Genomic DNA, 15839 nt, shown 5'->3' with positions numbered 1-15839 from the left:
TCCCTAGGAAATTGGCCTGACGTGGTCTCTATCAAAGTTGCCAAATCTAAAATGCAAGGTCATGTCGCTGACATTGTCCGCACTCGTGTGGCTCTGTCCAATGCAGAAACGTTGAATGACTTTGAAACTCTTTTAACGAACGCTCTTCATACGGATCGACCTATCTCCTCCCGTCTGCAAGATCTTATGACGTGTATACAACATCCCTCCGAGTCTGTAGACGCATTCGCCTGCCGCCTCAGAACTAAAGCAAAGTCATTGACAGAGTGGGACGCTACCCCAGACACCCAACAACTCAAAAACCGTACTGTGGCCGCCACCTTTGTGAAAGGGTTAAAGCCTTCCATCCGTCAGTACGTGCTTCCACAGAACCCTGCCGATTTCGATTCCGCGGTGACTCTAGCTCGGACACATGAACTTAACAGCTCTTTGCTGCCCGATGCTACTTCCACCCTCGCCGCATCTTCAACCCAGGCACAGTCTAGTGGCGCAATGGACGATCTCCAGCGCCGTGTGGCCAGCCTCGAGCTTGCCACGTGTCAGCAGGCCACCCGTGGCCGTGGTCGCTCTTCACAACGCCGACCCAGAGGTGGTTATCCACAAATGTCGCAAGGCTTTGTTCAAAGGACTATTGCTACAAGCGCGTATGGCCTTGTTCAGGTGCGTGCGGCCCGCTGCAGATCCGGGTTATTAATTCAACGACTGACCGGTTCTGCAGAGGTTTCCGCGTCGTTCCTCGAATAAGCTTATGCGCTTGCCGCATGACGCTCCTTATATGATCGCGCTGTGCGTGCAAGATCCTGTATAAAAGCGTGCGTGAATTATCAAATACACAGAGTGCTCGAGACCGGCTTTGGGGACGCATCGGCACACCGAACCTCCAGTAAGTCGGCGATTCCACCGGCCGACAATAGGTAGGTATGTAATTCCCTTTATATCTTTAAAACGAGGGTCCTATTAACCTAAATTTTTGAAAAATGTTCTCATATTTGTTTGGTATGACATGCGGAAGAATAATTCATGACAACAATGATTTCGATTGTTGAAAAAACAACAATTTTTCGGGTTGGTGGTATTTCCCTAGATTTCGTGTGAAATCCATATATCCCTAGATCTTCGCTGATTTCCATAGAAAAGGGAAATTTCCCTAGCAGCGGTAACGCTGCCTGCGGCTGACACAGTGGACCGGTAACCGCGGCCAGTTAAAAATTGTCCGGTAATTGCTTATTGATATCGGACGTCCGATGGCGAGGGAAGGCTTCACCGGATGACGTGACAGTGGAAGCGGTTTTGAAGGGCACTGTCCGCACAGAGCACACGAGAGGGTAATGGGAAGCGTTGACATGTAATGAAGTCGACTGCGAATGAAGACGAACAGAAAACATGCGTATATGGTAAGACGCACGGGTTCAATGAAAGACATTCTGGCCATCATCAGCTTTATCAGTGTTCGGCACCCTTGGGGTCTCTAACCACGAAAAAAAAGAAAATCTGGTAAACGGCATAATCGCTCGACCATCCTTCCCGGGTGCCGCTGCCGCCTTGTGCCACCAGCCGGTTGGATGTCGCGGGCTGGCGAACGGGTGTCGCGGGCTGTATTCAGCAGCAGCGACTCCCGACTCAGTCAGGAGTGAATCAATGCGGGGATGGTCGGCAGGCCGGCACGGAGGATGGCACCGCCAGACACGGCCGCCACGACGCCGGCCGTGCTTCGATCAATGAGCACGCCGCGGCCCCGCGAGCCAGGTGCAGTGGAGGCCGGAGGGGACCCTCGACTTAGGATTTAGGAGCCAGCCGAGGGGATCCCTATAGATTGGAACTCCTAGTCATATCGACTGCGTTTGTAATGCGGAGGAGGAACATGTGTTTCAAATGTGCTAATTACACCTGGGAGTCACAGTGCATGGCGTATAACGGCGTTACATGACGCACATTTCGGCCAAATCCGCTGAACGTTAGAGGAAGTGATAATCACCATCTGAAAAGCGGATAAATTTAATTTGACCCATGGTCGAATTAGCATACCCTCCATGTCATTTCACAGCCTGACCGATGCGTATTGCGCCAATCACTCGTGGCCAGCCGACGTGCGAGCACCCCCGTCACCGCAGTCGGAGTCACTACCACACACCGCACACGCTGTCTTTGTGACCACAACAATCCCCTCGGCAATTGACGCCAATTACACTCGATCGGCACGCGTCGGTCTGCCGCAAACAAAAACGGATGTCGGCTGACGAGCCGAATTAGTCATTTACGGTCAAGTAAATAAGACGGAACGTCACGGGAGCGTTAGGTGTTATGAACAGCATTTGTCATTGTTTGCTGGGCTGGAGTCTCCGGGGTGAAGTATACAGGGTGTCTCAAAAGTTCGCTTACAGGTACCAGCCATGCTTTTTTGTCAATAATTCTGAATCAACATGAAATTTACAGTCGAAATTTTGCATGGGCATTGGTAACAACCTTCCTCAAGCAGCTTCATTGTTTTCAAGCGCATTCGACCCTTCATGAGCTCACAAAAAGGGGTCACCTCTGGGCATGGATCAGGCATGAAAATGGAGGTCGCATACTCGGGTCGGCTGAGAAACTCTCTGCTTCACGAGTAATGGGAATGGTTAGGTCGGAAATGACACATGGCAAAGTGTCGGCGAGGATGAGTACAACATGATGGTCATCTAATAAAAACGGTGGCTAAAATTTTTGAAGGACAAAACCATGCGAGACTAACAGCGCTTTGAACGACCTTTGTACCGCAGCAGACTCGTGCTCCGGAAAGCAGCTGAAAATGCAGTCCTAACTATTGAAAACTGACTAGAAGCTCACAGACAGAGGTTACTCAGTTTCAAAAATTGCAGGTCATCATAAAATAAAGACAAAATATCATTTAAAATTGTTTATAATATCTATAACGCTAAATTTTGAGGGAAAATAATGCGAAAATCGTCAATGCCGAGGACAAGTGACCCTCCAAAAGTGTCAATTAATGTAAAGTTTTATCTAACGAAGTTTCAAGAGGCAGATCTGGAGCAAATAGCTTTCTTTTACACACAAAATCCGGACAAGACCGCACGATGGACAGGTTTTGGCCGTTTACAAAGCAGAACCTCTCCTGAGGAAAACACTCCGGAACCCAGCGAAGGTCTTGGCATTGGGAATGACGAGCGTTCGGGATTTGCAAATTTTGCAAAATGTGTCTTCGAAACAGATGGCCGACACATTCTGCTACGATATGCTGCGAAAAATTTGCCCCTGGCACTTCCCATTTGTTCAGGAATGGGGTTGTTTTGAAAAGGAAAATGGTGCTTGGGAGGTCGGCGCCAGTCATTCATGAAGGAGTTAGCGCCAGAGAAGACCTACAAAATACTCACGGATGGTGTCGATGCAAGTTTTCGGCTTTCAGGGAGAAGCGGATGTTGCCGGGGAGCTCGTCAAACCTAAATCCGACGCAGAAACTGCGGGGGATTCCCCTACAAGAGCTTGAAAGCTGGTAACCTTTTATCAGCCTCCGGCAGCTGACGGAGTGACGAAAATCGGTATGGGCAAATATTTTTGGAGATACAGCAAAGGGTTTGGTTTCCAACCTTCCGAATCAGTTGTCAAAGCATGCATATTTGTCTAGTGTACACACGGACACCAAAACCTTAGATTTTTGGCCGGTTCTTATATGCTTTATTGACATGGGAAATGTGTAAACGAACTTTTGAGACACCCTGTATAAGAAGGCGGATGAAACGATACGTTATGACACGCATACCATATTTGTTTTGTGAGGCTTCCGCGAGGTGTTTGCTGGAAATGGAAACAGTTTTATGCATGCTGACGATTTTGCAATAATATCACCATTACTTACATCGATCATAAGGCTAATTAGGGAGTTTATTGGGAAGCCTTTGCGAGCTGGTAATCGCTAATAAAAACGATCAATAATTTGTAAAAGCTAAAATTCTTCAATCACCGTTCATAAGGGGCGTTCCACGACAAATCGACAAGTGCCCTGCACCCTCATATTTTATTTTTTGCTTAAAATTGGTCTAATGGGTTGTGATGGGCGGGGAAGCCAGCTTTGGCAAGGATTTTTTTCTTCGAACAACGGTTTCCGAGATATAGCCTCGGGCAATTCTTGGAGTTCGCGCTGCAGCCCTATGTTTGGCGGCCTATAACTCAGAAACTATTAGTTTTTTACAATAAAACTTCATATGGTTCAACTCACAATCAACCAACAAACATTTTGGCTATCTCAGATTCTCAATTTTTGAAAATTTTGATCACGTGACCTTTTGTCCTATTTTTCGAAGAGTGACCTTGATATTTTCCCCACTGAAAGTTGCAATTTTGTCTGATGACGATTAAAGCCTTATCAATTGTCATTCATATGCGATAATAGAAAAAGTGGTTATCGCCCTGCGTTGACCTCAGGTCAGGTCATTTTTATGACCTGTCCATTATTACGAGCGGGAGCGACAGCGAGATCTCGAGAATAAAGCAAGATAGCGACAAGCGGTAAACGGTAAAGGGTACACACGGATAAGGTCTATAATTTTTACTGAGGTCATTTTCAGGTCAGGTCAAAGATGACGTCACAGGAGCTAAAAGGAATTCAAAATAGCGGCACTATACATATATATGAAGTTTTTCTCGAATAACTTTCAAGGTATCCCAGCTAGGAACAAACTAACAGCACCATCGTGATCCTCTCGTCGATCCGCATCGAAACATATGTATGTTGACCTCGAAAGGTCGAAAGGTCAAAAGTTGACCTTAGGTCACGTGATCTAAGGTCAACTTTTGACCTTTCGACCTTTCGAGGTCAACATACATATGTTTCGATGCGGATCGACGAGAGGATCACGATGGTGCTATTAGTTTGTTCCTAGCTGGGATACCTTAAAAGTTATTCGAGAAAAACTTCATATATATGTATAGTGCCGCTATTTTGACTTCCTTTTAGCTCCTGTGACGTCATCTTTGACCTGACCTGAAAATGACCTCAGTAAAAAATTATAGACCTTATCCGTGTGTACCCTTTACCGTTTACCGCTTGTCGCTATCTTGCTTTATTCTCGAGATCTCGCTGTCGCTCCCGCTCGTAATAATGGACAGGTCATAAAAATGACCTGACCTGAGGTCAACGCAGGGCGATAACCACTTTTTCTATTATCGCATATGAATGACAATTGATAAGGCTTTAATCGTCATCAGACAAAATTGCAACTTTCAGTGGGGAAAATATCAAGGTCACTCTTCGAAAAATAGGACAAAAGGTCACGTGATCAAAATTTTCAAAAATTGAAAATCTGAGATAGCCAAAATGTTTGTTGGTTGATTGTAAGTTGAACCAAATGAAGTTTTATCGCAAAAACTAATAGTTTCTGAGTTATAGGCCGCCAAACATAGGGCTGCAGCGCGAACTCCAAGAATTGCCCGAGGCTATATCTCGGAAACCGTTGTTCGAAGAAAAAAATCCTTGCCACAGCTGGCTTCCCCGCCCATCACAACCCCTTACACCAGTTTTCAACGAAGAATAAAATATGAGGGTGCAAAATTAATTTTTTATTTGTCGATTTGTCGTGGAACGCCCCATAAAACGAGCAAATATCAGCATGTACCCTTCACAGATGTGATGCCCGAGCAATGATTACGCCATTGTGATGAAACATAGAGATAACACCCATCGCATTGCAAGATCAAAGCCATCGTTTCGTACATGCCAAATCGCAGCACCACGTAATCCAAAAGTTCAGCTAGCTCTGATTAAGAGGTCTAAATAATGGGCACAACAATGTTCCTTATGATGGACAAACGTAAATGAAGCGCGATAAAATGACGGCAAACTCACAGCCACACACTGAATCACTCATTTCCGGCTCGATGAGACACAAAACTGTCTCGGCGAGCCATTGCATATACCTACATATACTAAGTTATAGATTACTTAGAAATAAAGTCGCAAACCTTCCAAGCGGCCAGCCGAGCCACGGTCTCAGACATATAGCGCCTCCGTAACATATTCGACGCTCTCACTGTCGTCAGCGGTAGCGATGGCGGCGGCGATAGCAGGGTCGGAAGAGAGGACGCTCGTTTCAGCGGCGGCGATTTCCGTGGGCGGCGGCGGCGCGGTGGTGGGCGGCTCGGTCGGCCTCCAGAAACACTCAACACCGGCCACTTCGTCCACACCACAGTAGGTCCCTCCTTCCAGACACACATGGTCAGACTGGGTTCCGTACCCTCACACTCGAGATCCTCCACCCAGAGGAAGCGGGTCACGTTGCTCGTGCTGGCTGCTCGTGCTCGTGAGTTGACCGTCATCGGATGGCCATAGTCGAACCCCATGTAGCTACAGAGCACAGTGGCATCGGCACCCGTCCAGTTACTGTCGCAGAGGAATGTCCAGTTCTGGCCCGAGTCGTAGGTGAACTCGACGTAGCCGTTATTGCAGCTGTTGCCACCCACTAATCTGAAGCGGTTGGATGCGCCGGAGTGCGGGTCGCAGCGACGCACCTGGCAGACGCCTCCGATACAGGTGTAGATCTTCTGCATGGTGCTACAGTCGCGATCGTAGAGGCATGGACGGCCGCTCGGCACGCCCAGCCGGCAGTGCATGTTGTTGAAGTTCCACGACCCACGAGGACAGACACAGCGTCGGGTGAGTGGTGAGCACACGGCGTATTTCGTGGCCTGTCGGCAGTCGGCGTCTGAAAGACAGTGTTCGGAGAGGCGCGGGAACGGTCGACATTTGCCCTGAATCGTCATCATGTCCGCCGGACAGCGGCAGGTCAATTCCGCGGAACACACCGCGTGCGGTGTGGCAACCTCACAGTGGTGGTCGGTGCGACACTCCCCTCCGAGCCAGGGCGCCGGCAGGCAGGTCTCTCCGGGACCGCGCAGCAGACCACCAGCGCACACACACCGACCGCCGTCTCCGCACTCAGTGTTGGCGAGAAGGTCGGAACACTCAGAGTTGACGCGACACGGTTCGCCAAGTACACGGCCGACCGTTGGGCTGGGACGGTCAGAGGGGTGCGGTCCCGACCTCACACCGCCCGGTTGTGATCCAGACAGGTTGTCAGAAATCTTAGCCAAGGCGGACAACGCCTCTTCCAGCAGCGTCGACTGCTCGTCCAGGCGTTTCTCCAGGCTGGCCAGTCGCTCCTCCAGTTGGGCGGTAGAGGTGGCGGCCGCGTCTCGAGCACGGGACTCAAATTCTGCAGCGGCGGCTTGGACGAGGTCACCGGCACTCAGGTCGCCCCTGCGGACGCGTTTGTGGTAGCCGCTCTCGGTGCTGTGTCCTTGGGCGGAGCTGAGAGTCAGCAGCAGACAGGCAAACAGACGCGGTAGCGCCATGCTGGCAGGAGCAACCAATAACGCTGTATGTTGTGTAGAAGATACCAGCACTGACCTGAGTCTGGCTCAGAAGCCGAAAGGCTGAGCTGGCCCAGAGCAGACGAGAGTTGGTGCACGTGAGACGGCAGAGAACTGAAGCGGCCGAATGAGACGTTCGAGAGCTGTTCAACGGTTATATGGACAACTGCGAGCGCTTCCGGTCAACTTCAACGCAGTTTTAGTAAGTTTTTAGAAGTTCCGATGCATTTTCCAGCTCCTAGTAGTTTGACGCAAATCGAAGATGACTTAAACCCAGCTTCGCCTGATCGCAGATGAATATTTTCCTGTGATTTCAGTGCGCATCCGGTGAGCTTCCGGTGAGCTTCCGGTTGAATTCCGCCAGACACATTGAATTCCACCCGACACACAACAATCACTCAAAGCTTCAAAGCATCCAAATCGGCCTCAAAGCATCTGCTTGAGAACGCAACAAACAAATATTGGCACAAGCTGTTAAACTCGCTGCGTTCACTAACACCAGCCGCTGTTGACTGCGTAATACGCCGCAACTAGTCCGACTCGATTCGGGAATAACGTAAGACCGGAAGGGCGCGAGATAAGGGTCGCGGAGGCAGGGTGGTGACCGTGTAGGTCTGGTCGCGTGGCTGAAGGTCACTGTGTCATTGGGTCAGATATCCAGCGAGGAAGACGCATGACCTCGGAAATGAGTGGTGCAGATGCTAAGGGTAGATGGTAAAAACGCGCCCCCACGGACGTTCGATCGATTTGTCGAAAATGTAATGCCGTTGAAAATGTTCGAACAACGTTTAAAAGTGTTGTCAGAGCATTGCATCCTAATAAGTGTAAAATGTGTTATTAAAACTGTTTCATTAAAAAAACATCGAATACAGTGCAACAGCATAAAACAAGGTACTAACTACTAGCCTATCCAAAAAAAAAACCCTTACAGCCCCCATCCCATCTCCATCGCAGGAGTCATTTCAGCTTCTACAAGTCCTGCGACGACCGATGGAAGAACAGCGTGCGTCACAACCTCTCCATGAACCCGTACTTCCGCAAGGGCTGCAAGGCCGGCAGCGGCGCCGGCCACCTGTGGACGCTGGCTGACGTCGACGGTCGTCGAGTGCGACGCAGCCAGACCGCAGCCAGGATGGGCCGGCCGTCGGGACCGACACAGTGTGCCAACGGCGGTGGAGACAGGGAGAGCGGCGCGGCCGCAGACACGACGGTTAGTGTCGGTAGGGGCGGGGTGGAGTGGCGAGAGTGGGGTACAGTGGGGTAAAAATGTCGTTTGGAGAAAGGCAGCGGAAAGTTGTTCATGGGAATAGAGAACAAAATAAGGAATGCGGATTGTGAGTTTAAAGAACTACATCCGGCTTACGAATGCAATGTTAATTTTGTAAAGCTTACCGCCACCTGCATACAGCTGCGCACCACCGAACTACGAATGGTCTCTCAAACAGGTGCTGGAGCTGAAGCTGTGCGAGGACACACCGTCACCCTCCCAGGAGATCTGGCTAAGTTCCTCTCCACCGGAGGACGAGCAGAGACCGGACAGCCCGCCGGTGGCAGCAGACCCCGGCTTCGTCATCCAGTACTGCACCTTCACACCCGAGGTGAGAGGCACTACGGAAAGTACAGACGAGCAGAGACCGGACAGTCCTCCGGTGGCAGCCGACCCCGGCTTCGTCGTCCAGTATTGCACCTTCACACCCGAGGTAAGAGACACTGCGGAAGGTAGAGACGAGCAGACCAAGCACTGCAGACACTCAGTACTGCACGGTGCACCTTCACACTCGAGGTAAGAGACACTTCGAAACGTGGAGACAAGCAGACCAAGTAGACACTAAGTAATGCACCTTTACACCCGAGGTAAGAGACGCCACAAATCAACGACACCATGAAATGTGTAGGCAGACACCGTGCAGGCCAGAGTTAAGTGCTGCAAGTAGAAAGTAGTGAGTGACCACTCGAAATAGAGCCCTGCAGGGAGGGATACCACAATGAGGGATGAGGATCACACAGACCTTTCATAAAAAAGGTCCTGTTTGTCACTAGTAATCTAGAAGAGATTACGTGTAGACAGATGAAACGACACCGCAGTATCATGACGTGTCATGCCCATGCTATCCCCAGGTGGCTGCCACGGTGGAGCTACCGCTGGAAGAATCCGTCGGCTGTGAGCTGAACAATAACACAGACATCAGCTGCGGAGACGAGCCGAGAGAGACCCAGCTTTTCGACCCACAGTTCAGGAACAGTCTCCTGCCCACGAATAATGGTAAGTTGGATTTGGAACGGTCATGTGCTAAACTTCGGCTTAGTTTTATTTTTGGCATAATTTACATACCTAACTATATCGACAGTTTGAAAAGTAGCATAAACGTGGGATGTCCTAAAATTAAGAAAAAGTCGCTTATATCGTGGTCGAGGTCCTAGAAAACTACAGCGCGGTTGAATAAGTGACTATTTTGGTAAAAAATTAACACTTATGTGAACATTCTGATATCTTCCATTGTGACAATTCGCTTTTCTCGGTTTGTCTTCAGGTCATCTAACTGGACGTCACCAGCAGATGACAGCGGGCCTGTTCTCGTGAGAGTCCATCAGTTGGCGACAGGCTTAACCAAGTGTTTACTCCTAACGGAACCAGCATTCCGTGGATCTCTTCTAATAGAACCAGACTGTCAGTTGCCAGCGCCAGACCTCGCCGAGCTGTGCGAGTCCTATCCCATCCAGTCGGCCGCGGCTTCCACAGGCCACGCTAGTAATAATGTATATTCCGTCCTCATGGAACCCGTCCCATGACTATATGCAACATATGAACCGTCCAGTAACTACATAAATGATCCGTCCAAGTATGTCCTATTTGATCCGTCCTGCTAGGACGTGCTTAGAAGTACGAAAATCCGCCCTACAGTAACCATGCCGATTGGTGTTTATGTACATAGTCAGAGGTGAAACTGAACGATATTCAAGCATGAAGCTAAGTGACATACATAAATACGATCGTTATACGACAGAAACACGATCATGACGTATTTCAATAGCATCAGTTTCATTTTACCCAGTAAATTTGTGAATAATATTTTTGCAGTTTAGTTTTGTGGTATACAAGTGCGAGGATATGATGGAATATAGTGTGCATAACTATGTAGAACGAATGAGGCAATATGGGTGCGGAGATGTGGAAACGATCTTCTTAATTTCCTTCGCTTCTGAATTTGTGTGTCATGCGTAGGGCGTAAGAAAATAAGATAGCAATACGTAAATAAAAAATATCGGAAATTGTGTTTGGCCTTCGGAGAGTGGTGGAAAGAAAAGCATTTACAGTTAGGAAATGATGTAAAAATCGACACCCAAGAAATAGCTTCGTACTTAGTGCTACTTTATTATGAATTGACAATACGATCGATATCGTAACACTCACGTCAAAATATAATGACTTGATTACATAATCAACACAACACCAATAACCCATGAGGCAAGACGAGTAATACGGTTTCCGAATCCGATGCACGCACAGCACTCACATGACACTACAATCTGACTTCACTCGTGCACGACTATGCCCTACTCAAAATGGGGGACAATGAACACCCTTCCGACGCTCCGACTCGATCAAATGAAGTGTCCAAGCCTACTGAACCGACCCTAGTATTCTCCATCAATCTGCAGTGTTCGGGGAGGCACCAATCACCAGTTACTTGCGTGATTACCACGACTCAATCACCATACCGGACAACCGCGCGTAGCCTCAGAGGACGACGTAGACGCACTTTGTTCACCAAAGTAGAACACCTTCCAGTGGCGATGAAGCGTCTCAGAATTCTACGCACCGTGTGGCGTAGAAGTGCGTTGCTGGACTCGTAAGCCCACCCCGCTTCCTACACCACAGTGCTATTCGTGTACCCATTGGCTGTGTATGTAGCCAACAGTACCTGATGGATGGCCACCACGCTGTACTCAGCTGGACGTACTCAGCTGTTCCCTGAGGAGTGGCGTTCAGCGTCCGCCGCCACCGCCGCCCTGCTGGGGCGGGTCGGAGCCCCCAGAGACCATCAGTAGCAGCACGGCCGGCACGATGTACATCCACTGCCGGGGAAAGACGGATAATACGTCAGGATGAGATGCCTCTGAGGTAACTAGGACGTAACGTGACATCAATTCAGAGGGAGAGGTAGCGTAGAGGTTAAGTCAGTGGCTAAGGTGTGGGCCTGTGGCGTTAAACTAGTGATGTGGCATATGACAAACGTAGAAATGTGAAAAAAAAACACGGCTTAAGATGGAAGCACTGGACGTCATGAGAAGTTTGAAGACGTGTACCAACTACCATAACAGGGCTAACGCGCCACTCAGGGCGGCGGGCGCTTGGGGGGACGATGCACTCACGTATTTGGCGATGAAGGACCGGTTGTCCTTGGTCTCTCCGCGCTGTTTGGCTAGCTTCTCCTGCTCAATCTTCTGGATGAAACTGGCCGTGTCAGGGCTGCAAAAAGTCATTGCCGTAAGTAAGACCTTCACACATTGTCTGCCTTTTGTTGACAAGCTCGTGTCGGATCGTTGTAATAAGCAACTTTAATATTTGCTTCTGTATACATAGCTGCATTTCCCATTGAAGCTGGGTGGTATCTGGGTGCTAGCGGCATTCTACGATACCTAAGCTGCTCCAACTAAACCCAAGCTGTTTCGCGAAAACCACGATCCACCCTTTCTGCGCCCGCCCCGCTTACATGGGTCCCGGCTCCGTTTGCCGGATGGTGACGTCCGTGTTGAAGCCGTGCAGGCCGTCGAGCGCCGCCAGACTGTCGCCATGGCAACGGCCGGCGTCCGTCAGCTGACTAGCGGCCACCAGACTGCCGGCTGCGTCCATGGTAAGCAGCAGCGTGTCGCGAAGGCCCGACTCCGCCAGGTGACACTGCAGACAGATAGACATTTGTCAGCAATCGGCTGAGACCGGGGAATACCTACACGCAATCCTGGGAGCTCATAGAAGCGCAAAAAAACCATGGTCAGCCACTCATTGTTTTGAAGTGTCCCTACGGGAAGTGAAAACGCTAAAATAGTAGGGCGCTTGGTCCGAAGTTTTTTTCCGTATTCATTTAACGATTTATGATCTTGGAGCAGTCCTGACATCTTCTTACACTATATTTCTTGCCCGATAAAAAGGCATGCTCTCGACATATGTAATCGAGCATTTAGAGTGACATGTGAAACGATATCCGCGGTAAACCATGTTACCAGCTTGACGATAACATACGTTCAGCGGTTATATAGCCTTATTGCGACACAATGTAAAAAAACATACTGCTTTGACGAATGTGGCCACCTCCGTTTTACGTCCGTCCAGTGACTGGGCTGTCAGTTTCAGGCGATATATGCCATCGTTCTCCACCAAAGTCTGTAAACCAAAAGGCAGGAGGTTAATCTCGTCAAAAACACCGCGATTTTACGCGTAGGTAATGTCACTGAAACTAAAACATACCGGCTCATATACCGGTTAGCATAATACTATTGACGAAACTTAGTGACAGAGGTTATGTCGTCTTTCCTTCTATAACTGGCCTGTCAAAAGCTCTGCCCGCACCGCAATCCCCGAATCCCACAGATGGCAGCACCGGGCACATTCCCACCTTGAGCTGGGCCAGCTCGGCCGAGGAGAGTGCGCCGGTGGGCTGATAGGTGGCACTGCCTCCGCTGCGTAGACTGCGCACGCTGATCGCTCCGCGCGGTGTGAACACGCCCCGAGGCGACGGGTCTAGACTGTGCAGTACAGATACAGTCAGCTGGCCGTCCGAGTCGTAATCGCCGCTACAGACTGTAGCCTGTCGGTAGAATAGAGAAGAGGGGAGGGGTCAGATTGGCCCGCATGGATACAGTCAGTTCGCCATCCAAGCCAAGTCTCAGCTAAAAACTACAGATTGTTGGGAAAATACGGGGTTGTCGGAAGGTGCAGCTGGCCGTTTGAGTCCCAGTCCCTGCCACAGACTGCAGCCTGCAGAAAGACAAGGGAGGGGTGAGGGGTCAGACCAGTACAGACAATATGGTCAGTTGGCCATCCAAGTTCTTGCCCTGCTATAGATTGAAGCCTGTTGGCAAGGGGTGGTCAAACTGGCTGGATGCTAGACTGCAAAACATCAGTAACAAAGGGTGTGTGTGTGGGGGGGGGGGGGTACAAGAATGGCTACTTCAAATAAGGAAAAGTCATCACATGTCATCACATCAAAATTTTTCACTGGCTTGTTTTTCATCAACCCACCAGTGAGATGAGCACTGGCCACTGGGCACTGGCCAGGTCAAGTAGTTGGTCTGCAATGTCATTCACAACAAGCACTGATTTATTAATATTATTATTATTTCATATTCCCACTAACCACCATTCGGTGGGCATATAAGGGCACTTGGTCCCACAGCTGCCCATTCAACCATTCAAAAATGTATTGCAGACAACAGTTTGCGCTGATGAAAGCTTCATCGGACACGTTTTCCGACTGGCAGCCAGGGCAGTGTTTCACAACAGGGCGCTGCAGTGCCCTGCGCGTGTTAAGTTTTCATGGCAATTGGCAATATCAACAAACTTCACTCTTGACGCTAAGCTATGACGTCATCGCAAAACGCTAGAGCGCTGCGGCACCAGCGCCAGCAGCAGGCTAGCAGTATTCACACTCAAACCTCTGTTCTTGGCCGTTCTTTGACCATTTTGACTTCTGTTCCCAACGTGATTTATTGTAAGCTAACAGATCACATGCGACATCATTCAAGTGACACTATTGTATGCCTTAGCTCCCAGCGTGCTGCAAGTGCAGTGCGCACAGCGCATAGCGTAGAGACGATGAAACCGGGTCCAGAGTGCCAATCTAAAGGCATCACCTGTGGAGAATAATAATATCTATCAAAGACGGATTATGGAACCCACCAAGAGAAGGAGTTGAGACAGCAAGACCAACGAGTGATTCAGGATTCTGTCAACCGTCATTTTGATATTGCAATTTAACTTCGGGAAGAGGAAAAGCCAAGCAATAACTGTCTTCAAAGTCCACACACCACCGAACTTGTACCGAACGAGATGTTTTTAGCAATTATTATTTTTGTCTATAAACACTGACTTCAACTTTGATGACAAAAATATCATCACAGGAACCGGGCTCCCAGGCAGGGCAAAAACACAAATAGTTTCGAAAAATCATTTTAAAACAATTTTGGTGACGTCATTAGATTGAAATAAAACGGGCAACTCAAAAAGTAATCATGCTCTGGCTGGTGTGTTTTAGATGTAAAGCTAAAGTGAAATGACTTGAGTTTCTCTTAAATTAGCTAAATTTGACCTAAATTTGACTCTTTAAAACAATTTTTCAAAGAAAAAAATATTAACGAATTATCAGACTCCAGGGCAAGTTACAAACTGTTGACGTCAAAAGAGAAACAAGATCCAGCAACAGGCTTAGTTCAATCGATTCATTACTGACGCAGCTGCGACATCTCGAGTTTTTAGGATTTGTTCTTTCGTGTTGGTTTTTCATTTTTCGAAACGCCAGAAGCAGGATTCGGCCAATTAAATTGATGTGGGATCTGGTTTACTTGTATGTGGGATCTTAAATTTCTCGCAATTTAACCATTTTTTGTCTAAGAACTACCTAAGTACTTGTAACAATGTAGCTGCTTACAATAACTTTTAAATGGAAAAGTTGCTTTTGTCAAATTTAGAGGAGCTTTTATAGAACAAATTGGTCTATTGAGCAATGAAGACGAAACTCACAAGTGATGCTGACAGCTTTGCCAGAACGCTTTTCCCGTCTTTTTGTACAAGTTATTATCACACGCCACGCGCGATCTAAGAACTAGGTAGGTACTAACAACGAAAAAAAGTTTCAAGGGGCAGTTGTGCTAGAATTCAACTTGTATATTTAGATTTTTGTAAGTTCGGACGTGACACCAACACGTTTCCTATGCGTGGATGGAATCACTGGCGGTCCAGTGGCGGATCTAGCCGTTTTCAAAGGTCGGGGTATCCGAAGGTTATCAATGACAAAATTTCCCGCTTTTCATCTACTTGGATTAATTGGGATCGGAAGTGAGGATTTATTGACTTATCTTGCAATGCTTGCATGCATGTCGTCATTTTTGTGAATTGCAGTCCTGAGGAGATTTTGAAAGGAATTTGATTTGGAAAGGGGGAGCATGTTTCGGCCGCCCCTAGCCCCGACTTTGGCCTGGTTGGCCCCCCTTCTGGATCCGCCAGTGGATGCCAATGGAATGCTTGCTTTTCTAGTATTTATTTTTCCTTTTTACATTTAGGGAATTTTGTCTCTGCAATAGTACCTAATTGTCAATCCCGATTCCCACTCCAAGACCTGTCCGGTCAAAATTTTGTCCAACATTTTTTCATCGGACAGTTTTTGTGTGCAGATTTTTGTCTAACTTTTTTGTCTCCCATTTCTTCGCCTACATATTTTTGTCCATACATTTTTTTGTCCAATAAATTTTATGTCTGTGCATCC

At 48.4% G+C, this 15839-nt stretch overlaps 1 protein-coding gene across 1 annotated transcript; it reads right to left on the bottom strand.

The window, feature by feature from the left end:
• Positions 1-10708: 10708 nt before the first annotated feature.
• On the bottom strand, positions 10709-14634 carry LOC122367471 (ER membrane protein complex subunit 10-like). The gene is made up of 6 exons (XM_043340563.1): positions 14258-14634; positions 12975-13166; positions 12650-12742; positions 12075-12259; positions 11734-11830; positions 10709-11436 (listed from the first exon to the last, which is right to left on the bottom strand). The coding sequence occupies exons 1-6, from the start codon at positions 14315-14317 to the stop codon at positions 11347-11349; spliced, it is 717 nt and encodes a 238-aa protein (XP_043196498.1). The 5' UTR covers positions 14318-14634; the 3' UTR covers positions 10709-11346.
• Positions 14635-15839: the final 1205 nt, after the last annotated feature.

Source organism: Amphibalanus amphitrite, unplaced genomic scaffold, assembly GCF_019059575.1.
Source record: "Amphibalanus amphitrite isolate SeventyFive unplaced genomic scaffold, NRLGWU_Aamphi_draft 000872F_arrow, whole genome shotgun sequence".
In the NCBI taxonomy this organism is placed as follows: Eukaryota; Metazoa; Arthropoda; class Thecostraca; order Balanomorpha; family Balanidae; genus Amphibalanus; species Amphibalanus amphitrite.
This window is presented reverse-complemented; position numbering and strand designations above follow the sequence as displayed.

Coding starts and splice junctions, on each gene's coding strand:
- LOC122367471 (XM_043340563.1), bottom strand. CDS start 14,317: ATGACGGTTGACAGAATCCTGAATCACTCGTTGGTCTTGCTGTCTCAA. Junction 13,167..14,257: donor TGTCTCAACTCCTTCTCTTG/GTGGGTTCCATA, acceptor TTCTACCGACAG/GCTACAGTCTGTAGCGGCGA. Junction 12,260..12,649: donor TGGCCACATTCGTCAAAGCA/GTATGTTTTTTT, acceptor ATCTGTCTGCAG/TGTCACCTGGCGGAGTCGGG.